At 38.8% G+C, this 13,611-nt stretch overlaps 2 protein-coding genes across 4 annotated transcripts; one reads left to right on the top strand and one right to left on the bottom strand.

Moving 5' to 3' along the window:
• Window positions 1-444: 444 nt before the first annotated feature.
• On the bottom strand, window positions 445-4,487 carry gdpgp1 (GDP-D-glucose phosphorylase 1). Its single transcript, XM_008411488.2, has 2 exons — window positions 4,331-4,487; window positions 445-4,113 (listed from the first exon to the last, which is right to left on the bottom strand). The coding sequence occupies exon 2, from the start codon at window positions 4,103-4,105 to the stop codon at window positions 3,023-3,025; it is 1,083 nt and encodes a 360-aa protein (XP_008409710.1). The 5' UTR covers window positions 4,106-4,113; window positions 4,331-4,487; the 3' UTR covers window positions 445-3,022.
• Window positions 4,488-5,253: 766 nt separating this feature from the next.
• LOC103466115 (titin-like) lies at window positions 5,254-13,433 on the top strand. Of its 3 annotated transcripts, XM_008411490.2 has the most exons (5): window positions 5,254-5,389; window positions 5,717-5,816; window positions 6,581-6,865; window positions 7,025-12,841; window positions 12,981-13,431. In XM_008411490.2, the coding sequence occupies exons 1-5, from the start codon at window positions 5,369-5,371 to the stop codon at window positions 13,013-13,015; spliced, it is 6,258 nt and encodes a 2,085-aa protein (XP_008409712.1). In that variant the 5' UTR covers window positions 5,254-5,368; the 3' UTR covers window positions 13,016-13,431. The 3 variants fall into 3 exon arrangements, with proteins under 3 accessions (XP_008409712.1, XP_008409714.1, XP_008409711.1); XM_008411492.1 differs by having other exon boundaries at window positions 6,581-7,178; window positions 12,981-13,433; XM_008411489.2 differs by having other exon boundaries at window positions 6,581-12,841.
• The last annotated feature ends 178 nt before the right edge of the window (window positions 13,434-13,611 follow it).

Below are 13,611 nucleotides of genomic sequence, written 5' to 3' on the forward strand. Positions count from 1 at the left end.
TCAATCAATCAATCAATCAATCAATCAATCAATCAATCAATCAATCAATCAATCAATCAATCAATCAATCAATCAATCAATCAATCAATCAATCAGCTGAAAATGAATCAGCTGAAAAATAAAACAACTATATAGCAAAAAGAAACAGAAAAACAAACTTGAACATGAATCAATCACTTGCTAGTCAATGATCCATTTATAATGCATTGTCTGTTAGCTGTGCTATTTCTATCGTTTTATACAACTATAAGAAAGAACACTGTTCACCTCATCACCAGAAGACCTTTATGTTCTGTGAGCAGGTTGCAGGTATTTATGAAATGAAAGCAAACGTGTTTGAAAGCTGTTCTTTCATCAACTGGTACCCAGAAATATTACAAAGAACGGACTATGTGGGTTTTCTCTGAATTATTAGGTAAACACACGCACACACACAATATGTGATTCATGTTGATGTCTGGGTGTTTTAGTAATTTTTCAAAGCAGATGTATAGTACATCCAGTTTTGCAATATGCAACACAAAAGGCAGAGGAATGGATGTTTACACACAGGCTGCAATGCACRCCAAGTGTTACGTCAGAAAAATCAAACAAGCGAGACTTCGAAAAGAACCGGATACAAAACCTCACAAGCTTGTTCTTTTTCCAGTAAAACTGCAATGATTACCATAAATCTCCAGAGCTGCTGAGAACTAAAGAGAAGAAAAGACAAAGCAAGGTTTAACAAACAGCTTACAGTAAATAAAGTCATTACCTTGTGACTTTTACGGAAGAATTCAAAATGTGATACTGTCAACTCCTTTAAATGATGCCAAAACAAGTCTGGGAAGTAATTTATTTATTTTTTGAAAAATCAGTGTACCTTACCATGTCCGGCTTATTCTGATTGAACAGAGCATATTTAAATGGGTTATCTAAAGTAAATCAGGGGGATCAGATATGAAGCAAACCGATTATAGTGTTTGATTAAAAAAAAAAAAAAAGAGAGAGAGTAAAGAAAGAGAGGTTACTCTCATTTTTATGGGGGGTTATCGATACCAGTTTTTTTTCACTGGTATCATCATTAAAGAAAAAGAAAATTATCCACTGAGCAAAGAAACAGCTGGCCTCTTTTATTCATCTAGTTACTAAGAAGTTCAAGGCTGACATATATTTTTCTCCATATTAAAGAAAAAAAGATTTAAATAGTGTGAAAAATATGCTGCTGCTTGAATAGATATAGACCATGTTGAGAGCTCCCTGATGAAGACCTTCATTAAAGTGAGCAGCTATATGCTCAATAATCCTACAAAGTCATGCTGCTGCCTAGGTGAGGTCATTCTGGCGGATAATGTGTTTACCTGTGGTGATGTGTGGCACTGATAGGTGTTCACGAGTTAACAACAATCTTCTGTTCATAAATGGTATCCATAGGAGTTTGAAGCCAGAATCTACGGCAGACAATCAAGAACAGAAAGGCAAAGCATCTTAAATTGCCAAAAAACATCTAGATGATAGTTTATGAAAATATTTTGAAGACTATTGAGACAAACGCGTAACCTTTTAGAAAGTGTGGGYTAGGTTGCAATAGGGGAAAAAAAACCCCAACCCTTAACAGCATCTCAGAAAAAAAAAAGTACTGACAACCAAACCTCATGATGATAGTGTGGGGCTGATCTGATGGCTATCAGAAAATCCTGAAGGAGTTTTTATTTTTTGTCAGTACCAACACACTGTGAAGCTTTTGGTATCTTTACTCAAGATAGTCATACAATGAAACTATCATACCAGCCCATGTCAAGTCACAAATTTCAGATGCCACATTAATAAATAATTTAACAGTAATGTGATTCTGCCAACAGGTCAGCAAAAATGTTAAGAAATTTTTAATTTCTGTCAGTCATTAACCATTTCCTAACAAATTAGCAGCTTTCAGCTTTTCCACAATGCAGATCAGCATCAACACAAGCATTCAGCATGACAACTGGTGTTTTATTTGCCTGTATAAGATATACATTTTACGGCCAATTAAACATCCGGGTTTCTATTTGTTCAACTGAGTCATTCCTTCAAGTCTCATATGACTTTTGCCTGGAGAAAATGTTAAGGAACTACATGTAACAGTATCCTTATGCTTATTAAAACACTCTTAGTAGAACTATGAGGTTTCCAAGTCAGGATAAAGACCTTATACACAACCAGCTTCCTTAAGCTACTACTTAATGGGATAAAATCAGTCAGTAAACTAAACAAAATGTTMATTATTTTCAGGATATGGGTGTTGAAGATACCCATATCCTGAAAATGTAAAAATATGTTAGAACTAATTCCAACATATTTTTTAGAATTAATTCTTTTGTTGGGTTTATTATTTCTAATAACTTTACTTTTGGTAGGGTATTTATTGATTTACTGTTTATGATACAGAGCTCCTAAATATTTTTTACTTTAATTTTCAGACTTAAATGTCTTGATTTTTCTTTCAGTCTATTTATTTACTGTGAGTCTTATTGAGGGTGAAGGACCCTTTTATGCATTTTCTTTTTTGAATTATAGTGATATGTTTGAAAATGTGGGTTCATTAAAATTGGGGAAAAAATCCATCAGTTCGTATTGTTCAGCTTTATGTTGGTTTTTTTTCAATTTGTTTTGCTTATTTTTGCATCTTGACTAATCTCCTTCAGTTCGGTTTCAAAATCTGTAACACTTAAGTTTTCAAATGAAGACTAGATTATGGTACATCAAATCCAGATTTATTTTACACACCTTCAATTGTTGAAACCTCTTCTATTAGAGACACTATTTTTAATATCTTGACACCAAACCTGAGTAAGAACCACAGAACAAGTTTCCAACCCTGATCTCAGGGGGTCTAGGTACCCTCTTAGGTTAAATCTGATATTTAAACAAAAGTGCATTTATTAGCAGACTTCAGTCAGCAACCCAATAGCAAAAGCATTAGCGACTCATTAGCTGATGCTGACGTTTTGGAGTTTAACGCACTGCATTGAATCTTTAAGTCTTTCAAGATGTATTCCAGGCTTTAGTGAGTCAGTAAGTGTTTAACAAGCTCTTCTTCCAGTTTGTGTAACTCATCATCAGGCAGAAGATACTTCTGAACTATACTGATGACCTCTCTCTCAGTTGTACACTCAAAGTCCTTTTTGTTTTTAAAAGGGAGATGCCCTGCTAACTCACAGAGTGCAACATTAAAGGCAGATTCCTCTTTGGCACCGAAGCAGGATGTTCTGGGCCAAATAGCTATACGCACACCTTTTCTTAGACAGCGCTCCTTTGCAGTCTGCATTTGACCACTAGGTGGGCATCCTCTGGTCAGGAACAGGTTGTGAGCGATGTTTTCACCCACAAAAAAGTCTGTCACTCCACAGATCGTTCTTGCTGCCGTCTCCGCTTCTTCGGATTCTGTATAGAGCAAAAATCCAACCGGAAAATCCTGGATGCGAAAAAAATTCTTCTCGGGTATCAAAGGCTTAACCAGGCTGGATTCAATCTTCAGCTCATGGTCCAGGTAATAACCATGAAGGTGTAAGTGATTAACAGATGCAAATGCTCCAAGGCTGTTAAACCCCACACGGAAACCTGGGCTGGAGCTGAGGAGCACAGACTCGATACCGACCTGGACAGCAGCTCTTGTCAGGATCTGTGGTAAACAGAGAGACGGATCTGGAACAAGAAGACAGTGTCCAAACTCCAAAGGGCTAACATTGATCAACACAACCATCCTGCAAGTTTGAGGCAACTGGTCATCAGGTACATCTCTTCCTCCACATGTGTCCTTCATTATCTCAAACATAATTTCTTCTGCATTTATTTTGTTGAAGTTAAACTGGCTTGGATTAAACTCTTGCTGAATGCTCAGTATCTCCTGAGGTTTCCTCCTCTCGATTCCACGTTGAACATTGAGCTGAGCGACGTAACCATTCGACCCTGGTAGGATACGCGTTTCTAAATCGCCTAGATGGTAGCGGAAGAGTCCTCTGTCCATCCTGTCTGTCCAGCCGTCTCTGATGAGCGAGTCAAGCTTGGAAGGTGGTGGGCGGTTTTCTCTTTTCTGAAGCACATCTCTGACAAAATCCTGAGTGCTGTACACAAACTGAGTCAGCATGGTTGGACCTGTTAGTGAGCAGAACAAATTAAATACACAATATTCAAGTGGTCAGTGGTTTCTATTATCTTAATACTAATACTTTAAATTATTTTAAGTCAGGTCGATCTTTAACTATATATGAATTTGGTGTACTGTTGGATTTTTTTTTTTTTTTAGCTAAACAAGCTGTTTTAATTTCGTCTGTGTCATTGAACGAAGTTTTGTCTTTTTTTATTACCTTACCTTTGTGTACGGACACCAAGAGACTGCTTCATGAATACATCAGCAGATGTAAACTACTTCAAAGTTCAGAACTATGTCCTATTCAAATTAAATTAAGCACATTTGATGCGGTAAGTGTAACACCAGGAAGCGGACCTGGCTATTTTTTACGCTTTCCTTTTCCGAYGCTCACTTCCTGTCTTCAGAATAAAAGCTCACTGAAGAAAAATGTAATATGACTTGATTACGTTTCAAGTCAGTGTTATRTTATATCTGTGTTATCAGTAATTACTAGACTTACATTAGAGAAAATAGTATAGAACTTAAACTCCTGAAACAGTCTTGTTTTAATGCCAGCCAATGTATTCTTTGCATTTAGTGAAGATTAGTWTTTTGTGGATGATTTGTAGACAAAATAAATGTTCTGCCAGACTTAATGTTGTTAAAGCAATATTTCTTTAAAGCATTTGAGACAAGCATATTTCCATTTGAATASCTTAAAAATAATTTTTACCATTTTATCAGTGTATATTTGTGTATGACTTCATGAAATAACTTATGAAGCTAAAATTCCACAAGGATCTTTGTTTAAGTTGTAATATTTAGGCTTTACGTAATCTTCTACTTATATGTGGAAATTATCTATTCTTTAATCCCTGTTATCATGAATTCATTCATAATAATGAAAACCATTTATTTGTTTATTATCTCATATTATTTTCAATTAATTTTAACATATTGTCCCTGCACTGATGTCTTCATGTTTTGTTTTTAAGGTGATTCTATCAAACAAGAGAACTACAATATGCAACTGCTGTTTTAGAGCTGATTCATACACTGTAGGGTTAACTAAGTCAAAAAGAATGAGCAGCTGCCCAGTCAGTCTCCATGCTTATTTTAGTCACTGCATGCTTCCAAAGATAAAGCAGCCAGTGACTGGCAGAGCTGTGTGTCTGCTTAAGAGATTTGGGGTTCAGTGCTCTTCATGTCTCTTGACTAGGTCTCAGAACACGAAGGATCTACATTCACATTTAATTCAAAATTCAAGGAGGTGAGAGGATGGAAAGAAGTAAAAATAATGTAAGTACRGCTGTGTTTTAATTTTTTTTAATGCTATGAAGTAATTTGTAAAAAAGCATGGACAACACTTTTATTGTGGAACTTTTTACTTTCTATGTATTTTTAAATGTTTGAKGTATAAAGAGGGTTTTAGAGTTTTAGAGAAAAATAAAATGTAATTTCATCTGACACAAGATTTAGTTGAAAATAAAATTTTAAACGTGYAATATGGGTACAAAGCCATTTTCCATTCAAATCACTTGTTAAAAGATTGAAAAAAACAATGCCATGYGTATTTGCTCATACCTTAAAGCTTCTCTGACACATTTTCATTGTTGCTTGTTATAGATGACAAATGAAGCTGAAGAAATGGCTCAGACTCTAAATATAAAAATGACYGAGGATTCTAATCCAGAGGTTTCATCATCCACCTCGGTCACTGCCCAAGGTATAGAGCACTTCCATCCTGTTGATTTTCAGTCTGGAAAGCTGTATTTTAAATTAACATTGAATCAGAAATGTTATCACATTTACAAAATATTGTTTAAAGTTCCCATTCCTGCTAAATTTTGTGCCTTMWTTTTTTAACGAAATATGCCAATTACAGCAAGCAGCAGAGTGAAATGGCMCTTGAAGAGTTCAGTGTATCCTTTCTCCAAGCATCTATTTCATAAATATAATATGATAAAAATCTATTTTGAATCAAAACTTAATAATTGAATTTTTTTTGGAAAAGACTCTTTTAAAATACTTGAAATCTACATTCAATGAATTTCAAAAGTGTACATCCCATTTGTAATATAGATAAAAGAGATTGTGAGAAAATATTTCAAAACCTTTTCCACCTTTAATTTGACCTTAAAAATCTGATAGAGAGGTAACATRTACAAAAACACAAAAGCTACAACGCCCTAAATTCACAACTCTGTACAGCCTCAATCAAATACTTTGTTTCATTTACTTTTTCATCCAATTTTAACATTTCATCTAATTGAGTTTTGTCATCCTTCATAGGCAATCACAGCATTTTACCTTGCATCAACTACTTTTGAGAGCCACCATATGTCTTTACTGCTTTGTGGCTTCCCAGCCTGTCTTTTACCTCTGGCGGACAAAAACATTTATCAGCACATTTATTATGAATTCACTTAGCAGGTTTTAAYTGTACATTTTTATTAATTCTCATTATTGGTTTTTATTTGCTCATTCCAGGTCAACMACCTTCTTCTGCAGAAAGTGAACAAAACAGGGCAACAACTGCCTCTGCAAAAACYAAGGAAAATGCCATCAGGCCAAAACTCCAGTTAACATTTAACACATTCACGGTCAAAAGTGGAGAAGATCTAAAAGTAGAGGTCCTTGTGGTTGGAGACCCTGCACCAAAGATTGAATGGAAAAAAGAAGGTCAGGCAGTTAAGGAGACATCAAGGCTGGAGATTTTAAATAAAGCGTCTTTAACTGTCCTTCACATCAGACATGGTGTCAGAGAGCATTCTGGTCAGTACTCTGTCACAGCAAGCAACTCTGCYGGGAAAGACACAACAACCATCATGGTGGTTGTTCTTGAAAAGCCAKACCCACCCACAGGGCCTGTGAGGATTGATGAGGTTAATTCTGACTATGTTGTTATGTCCTGGGATCCACCTTCATATACAGGAGGCTGTCAGTTGGAGAACTATGTAGTGGAGAAACGGGAAACAACAAGYACGGAGTGGCATACTGTGTCCGCAACAACAGTTAGAACCACCATCAAAGTTRCCAAGCTGAAGACAGGAAATGAATACCAATTCAGGATATCTGCGGAAAATAGGTATGGAAAAAGTGCTGCAATCACCTCTCCGGTTGTGACAGCAAAATATCCTTTCAGTGTACCTGCTTGTCCTGGCACTCCCTTAATATCCACTGTGACAAAGTATAGCATGGTGGTTGAGTGGGAGCCACCKCTCAGAGATGGAGGCAGCCCCATCRTTGGCTATCACATTGAACGTAAAGAGAAGAACAGTATTTTGTGGACCAAGCTGAACAAATTTGTTAYAACTGACAGTCGCTTCAAAGCAAGTGGGTTGGAAGAAGGCATTGAATATGAGTTCAGAGTCTTTGCTGAAAACATTGCAGGACTGAGCCCATGCAGTAATACATCGGAGTGTTGCGTGGCAAGAGATCCCTGCGATCCACCTGGGAAACCTGAAGCAGTTGCRGTGACCAGGGACAGCATCACACTTCAGTGGGCAAAACCTAAATATGACGGAGGAAGCACCATCACAGGATATGTTGTAGAGAAAAAGGAGCTTCCGGATGGCAGATGGATGAAGGCGAACTTTACCAATGTTACTGACAATCTTTTTACAGTTTCAGGACTGACAGGAGGGCAAAACTATGAGTTTAGGGTAACTGCTAAGAACAGTGCGGGTGTTTGGAGTGCACCCTCAGAAAGCATAACCATTCTTGCTCAGGATGTTATTGAAGCACCCACTGCCTTTATTGATCCTAAGTTTAAGAGTGCTATTGTCATCCAAGCTGGAGAAACTTTTGTTATTGAAGCTGATTACTTTGGGAAGCCTCTCCCAGAAGTTGCATGGCTGAAAGATGGGAAAGAAATCGAGAAAKGTACGCCTAAAATAGAAGTCAAAAACACCATCACTCATACAACTCTCACTGCCAGAGACTGCACACGTGYGGATGGAGGACGCTATGTGTTGAGTCTTAGTAACAGTGGTGGAACTACAACCATTTCGGTAAATGTGAAGGTCTTAGATAGACCTGGTCCTCCTGATGGGCCACTAAAGGTGAAGGTTATAAGTGCAGAGAAATGCAACCTTAACTGGAACCCCCCTTTAAATGATGGAGGTGCCAGCATYACCCATTACATCATTGAAAAAAGGGAAACCAGTCGTGTTACGTGGACAGAGGTTGAACCTCACATTGACACTATAAGTTGCAAAGTGACAAAACTGGTATGTGGCAAAGAATACATTTTCAGAATTGCTGCTGCAAATAAATATGGGGTTGGTGATTTTTTAGAATCTCAGCCTTTTGTTGCAGAAAATCCTTTCAAGCCACCTAGTGCTCCCTCCACTCCTGTAGCCAGTGCTGTGACTGGAGATTCAGTTGTGCTAACATGGGAAAGGCCTGAGAGCGATGGAGGCTCTGAGATTGATGGCTACATCCTGGAAAAGCGTGACAAAGAGGGTGTGCGATGGACCAAATGCAACAAGAGAAGATTAAATGACATGCGCTTTAGATGTACTGGGCTTGCAGAGGGACATTACTATCAATTTAGAGTTCTGGCAGAAAACGCTGCTGGTGTGGGCACACCCAGTGAGTCTAGTGAGTACATAAAGGTATGTGAAGCTACATACCCACCTGGCCCACCGTCCAACCCAAAAGTAACAGACTATTCYAGCAGTACGGTGTCTCTCATCTGGTCAAAACCAATTTATGATGGTGGAGATACAATCAATGGATATATTGTGGAATTGAAGGAAGCCACAGCAGATGAATGGATTGCATGCACACCAAGTACAGGAATAGAGGACACAAAATACACTGTAAAGAGATTAAAAGAAAATACAGAGTACAATTTTCGTATATGTGCAACAAATTCAACCGGTGTCGGAGAACATGTGGATCTACCTGGTTCTGTAGTAACAACTGAAAAGGTAGAGGCACCAGAGATTGAACTGGACAATGCTCTGAGAAAAATTGTAAATGTTCGAGCCTGCTCCACCTTACGTCTCTTMGTTACCTTAAGAGGACGGCCAGAGCCTGAAGTTAGGTGGACAAAAGCAGACGGCACTCTAAATGAACATGCTCAAATTGAGGTAGCAAACTCCCACACTGTGTTAATAATAGAAAATGTCACAAGAAATGACAGTGGAAAGTATGTGCTGACTGCTGAAAATTGCAGCGGTTCCAAATCAGCMTTCATCAATGTGAGAGTGCTGGATTCTCCCAGTGCTCCAACAAATTTAGAAGTAAAGGATGTAAAGAGAGACTCTGTCTCCATCTCCTGGGAGCCACCTCTTATTGATGGAGGAACAAAGATTTCACACTACATAGTTGAAAAGAGAGAAGAGGCAAGGAAGGCATTCACCAGTGTTTGCAGCAACTGTGTAAGGAATTCCTACAAGATTGACAATCTACATCAGGGAAGCTATTATTATTTTCGTGTGATTGCAGTTAATGAGTTTGGCACCGGWCAACCAGCAGAGACTGCTGAAGCTGTTAAAGTGTCTGAAGCTCCTCCACCKCCTGGCAAAATCACACTGAGTGATGTTACTTGCAATAGTGCCAGACTCTCATGGGAGAAGCCCGATCACGATGGAGGAAGCAAAATCACCAGTTACACTGTAGAAATGCAAACCAGAGGAGACGACGCATGGACAAAATATTCAGAGAGTAAAGCACTAGAGGTGGCCATTGATGGGATGACAGCAGGAAAGGAGTATTTCTTTAGAGTGAGTGCTGTGAATGATRAAGGAACGAGTGAACCAAAACCCCTTTTGACACCTGTCRTAGTAAAAGATAATAGTGCTAAACCTGCTATCAATCTGTTAAACAACACATTTAATGTAAAAGTRGGGAATGATCTAAAGATTGATGTACCTTTCAAAAGTTTGCCACTGCCAACAGTAGTCTGGAATAAAGAGGGAAATATGTTGAAGGAGACAAGCAGAGTAAATGTACAAACATCTGAATCCGCATCTCAGCTTTTTATCAAGGATGCAACCAGATTTGATGCTGGTGTGTATGAGGTAATCYTGACCAATGCTGCTGGRACAACATCAACTGAAATCTTTGTGAACATTTTTGAAAGGCCTGGACCACCAAGTGATATCGGTGTGGAAGAAGTTAGCGCCGACTTTGTATCTCTGACATGGCAACCCCCGCTTTACACTGGTGGGAGTGAAATAAGTAATTACGTTGTTGAGAAAAGAGACATAGGCAGTTCAGTATGGCAGAGTGTGTCAGCTACAGTCACAAGGTCATCAATCAAAGTTTCCCGTCTGACTCAAGGGACTGAATATCAATTTCGAGTTGCTGCAGAGAATCGCTATGGAAAAAGCCAATATCTTGAAACAGAAACAGTCATTGCCCAGTATCCCTTCAGACCACCTGGTCCACCGACTAACACTCATGTTGTCCAGGCCTCAAAATCTGTAATGATCATTGCTTGGGGCAAACCAGACAGTGATGGTGGCAGCCCTATCATTGGTTATCATGTTGAAAGCAAAGATCAAAGCAGTATCCTATGGACAAAAGTAAACAGAAGCCCAGTGATTGAGAACCAATACAAGGTGACAAATATTGAAGAAGGTCTGATATATGAGCTTCGTATTTGTGCTGAAAATTTGGCCGGTGTTGGACCCTGCGGTAAGCCATCTGAACCTGTCGCAGCAAGAGACCAGTGTGATGCACCTTCAAATCTCAAAGTTACCAATGTAACCAACACTTCAGTTTCACTCTCCTGGGATAAACCACACTAYGATGGAGGAGCCAAAATAACAAGCTACATTGTAGAGCGCAAAGAACTGCCAGATAGCTGCTGGTTGAAGTGCAACTTTACAAACTTAATGGACACTTTTTTTGAAGTAACTGAGCTCTCTGAGGGTGAACAATATGAATTTCGTGTTACTGCAAAGAATGCGGCMGAGTGCTTTAGTGCACCCTCTGAAACCACTGGACCCATTACGGTGCAACATGATGTGGAGCYGCCCATTATTACCTTGGATGAAAAATTTAGGCAGGTGGTGGTGGTCAAAGCAGGAGATGTACTTAAAATAGATGCTGAAATTTATGGTCGCCCTAACCCCACAGTGTTTTGGCTGAAAAATGGAAGAAACATAAGCACCAAGGGAAGGGTWGAGATATTAGCAACAAAGTCCCATACGTCTCTCCTTGTCAGAGAGAGTGTCAGGAAAGATTCTGGACAGTATACTCTGACCGTACAGAACGCAGGCGGTGCCACATCCAGGGCTGTTACCTGCAAAGTGCTGGACATACCGGGCCCTCCTGCTGGGCCTCTGGAAGTGTCTGGACTATCAGCAGAAAAGTGTACTTTGTCCTGGGGACCTCCWCATGAGAATGGAGGTGCAGAGGTCATGCACTACGTTGTTGAGAAATGTGAAACCAGTCGTATTTCCTGGACCCTTGTGTATGGCGACATGATGGCAACCACTTGCAAGATAACCAAGCTCCTCAAAGGAAATGAATACATTTTTAGGGTGAGAGCAGTAAACAAATATGGAGAGGGTGARATTTTGGAAAGTGAACCAATAAAAGCTATGGATTCCTTCACTATCCCATCTGCTCCAAGAGATGTTGAAGTCACTAGTKCTACCAGTGAGTCTATGACCATCTCCTGGAAGAGGCCTGCTTGTGATGGTGGTAGCCGTATCAGTGGTTATGTCATAGAGAAAAGGGAAAAGCACGGTGTCCGCTGGGTTAGAGTCAACAAAAAAACAGTCTATGACTTACGAGTCAAAGCTTGTGGCCTGCATGAGGGATGCGAGTATGAATTTAGAGTATTTGCTGAGAATGCTGCTGGTCTAAGTGAACCCAGTGCACCGTCCCCTCTTGCCTTGGCAGAAGATCCAAAGTTTTTACCTTCCCCTCCAACAAAACCCACCATTACTGATTCCTCCAAGTCCTCCATCACTCTGACATGGAATAAGCCACTGTTTGATGGTGGAGCACCAATTACAGGGTACAAAGTTGAATTTAAAAAAACTGCAGAGGACGACTGGACTGTAGGTGTTCAGAACACAGACAAAACAGAGTTTACAATGGCTGGACTTACAACGGGGGAAGAATATGTGTTTGTTGTTAGATCTATTAATAAGATTGGCCTGAGTGAGCCCAGTTCTGAAACAGAACCTGAACTTGCCCTGGAAAGGGAGGAGGAGCCCGTGTTCAACATCGACCCTGAAATGAGAAAGACTCTTCTCGTTAAAGATGGAAGTAGCTTTACTTTGACTGCACCTTTCACAGGCAAACCTGCTCCTAGTGTGTCATGGGAAAAAGCAGATATTGATCTAAGGGTCAGGGGACTTATCCACACCAGCAACTTCATCACCTCTATCACAGTAGAGCAGGCAACACGTGATGACTCTGGCAAATACAAAGTCAAGCTTCAAAATGTTGCTGGATCTGCTACTTTAATCATGAATGTGAGGGTTTTGGATTCACCAGGTCCTCCTATCAACATAACAGTCAAAGATGTGACTAAGAACTCTGCCAYTGTGACCTGGGACATCCCTGAGAATGAAGGAGGAGGGCCTGTGAAGAGCTACCTCGTAGACATACGAGAAATTAGCAGAAAAGGTTGGACAAGACTCACGGACAAATGCCGACRGCTGTCATATAAAGTGTCTGATCTGGAAGAGGGAGGAATCTACTTCTTTAGAGTCACTGGTGAAAATGAATATGGGATTGGTGTTTCAGCTGAGACAAAAGAAGGAACAAAAATGACAGGTAAAACTAGACTAGAATACACAAAACTGTAACTTTTAATCATCATCTGTGCATTAATTTCTGATAATGCTGTGCAATAAATCTAATCTAATTTAAGTACTGTTATATAATTTAAAATAATGTTATGATTTTATTCCAGGGACAACAGACTGGGAGACCAACCAAGGGGCTTAGCTTTTCAAGCCTGTGTTGCAGCCTGACCAGATCAACTTTCTTTTTTGATTTCWAAATATTTTAGTTGTTTTTTTAAACTATTTGTTTAGTCATATTTGTGTTGGGAATTTTGATTTGGAATAGCCAATAATTTACATATTAAAGCTTGTCCTAATGGTTTTTTTTTTTACATTTAGAGTTCTTGCTAAAATGAACTTTATGACTAAGATTTTTGTTTATAAATAGAATAAATGCATCCATGTATTATTTTTTGGTTTAGAAACAATAAATTGACTATATGACAGTAATACAATGAATTTTGTTTCATTAAAAATTAAAGAAGTAGCACATTTACTTTAGAATTTGTATGGCAATACAAAATGTATCACAAAAGTATAAAAAAATGTTAAAGTGTATAGTGTACTTCAAATAGTTTGAATAAATAAAACCAAATAGAATCATTTTATTCAAGAAAAAAAAGTTTGGATTTTGACTATTTTGTTAATCACCAAAAAATGTATTAATGGAGGTGATGGTGCTTGCATCTGTGTTTATACAAATCAGTAAAATCATTTAAAATAATTTGTGACAGCAGGGAAGGTAATCCTTGCGTTTTT

This window comes from Poecilia reticulata, linkage group LG6 (assembly GCF_000633615.1).
Source record: "Poecilia reticulata strain Guanapo linkage group LG6, Guppy_female_1.0+MT, whole genome shotgun sequence".
Taxonomy (NCBI): Eukaryota; Metazoa; Chordata; class Actinopteri; order Cyprinodontiformes; family Poeciliidae; genus Poecilia; species Poecilia reticulata.

Bases quoted from the DNA above. Each gene is read 5' to 3' on its own strand.
- gdpgp1 (XM_008411488.2), bottom strand. From the start codon at position 4,105: ATGCTGACTCAGTTTGTGTACAGCACTCAGGATTTTGTCAGAGATGTG.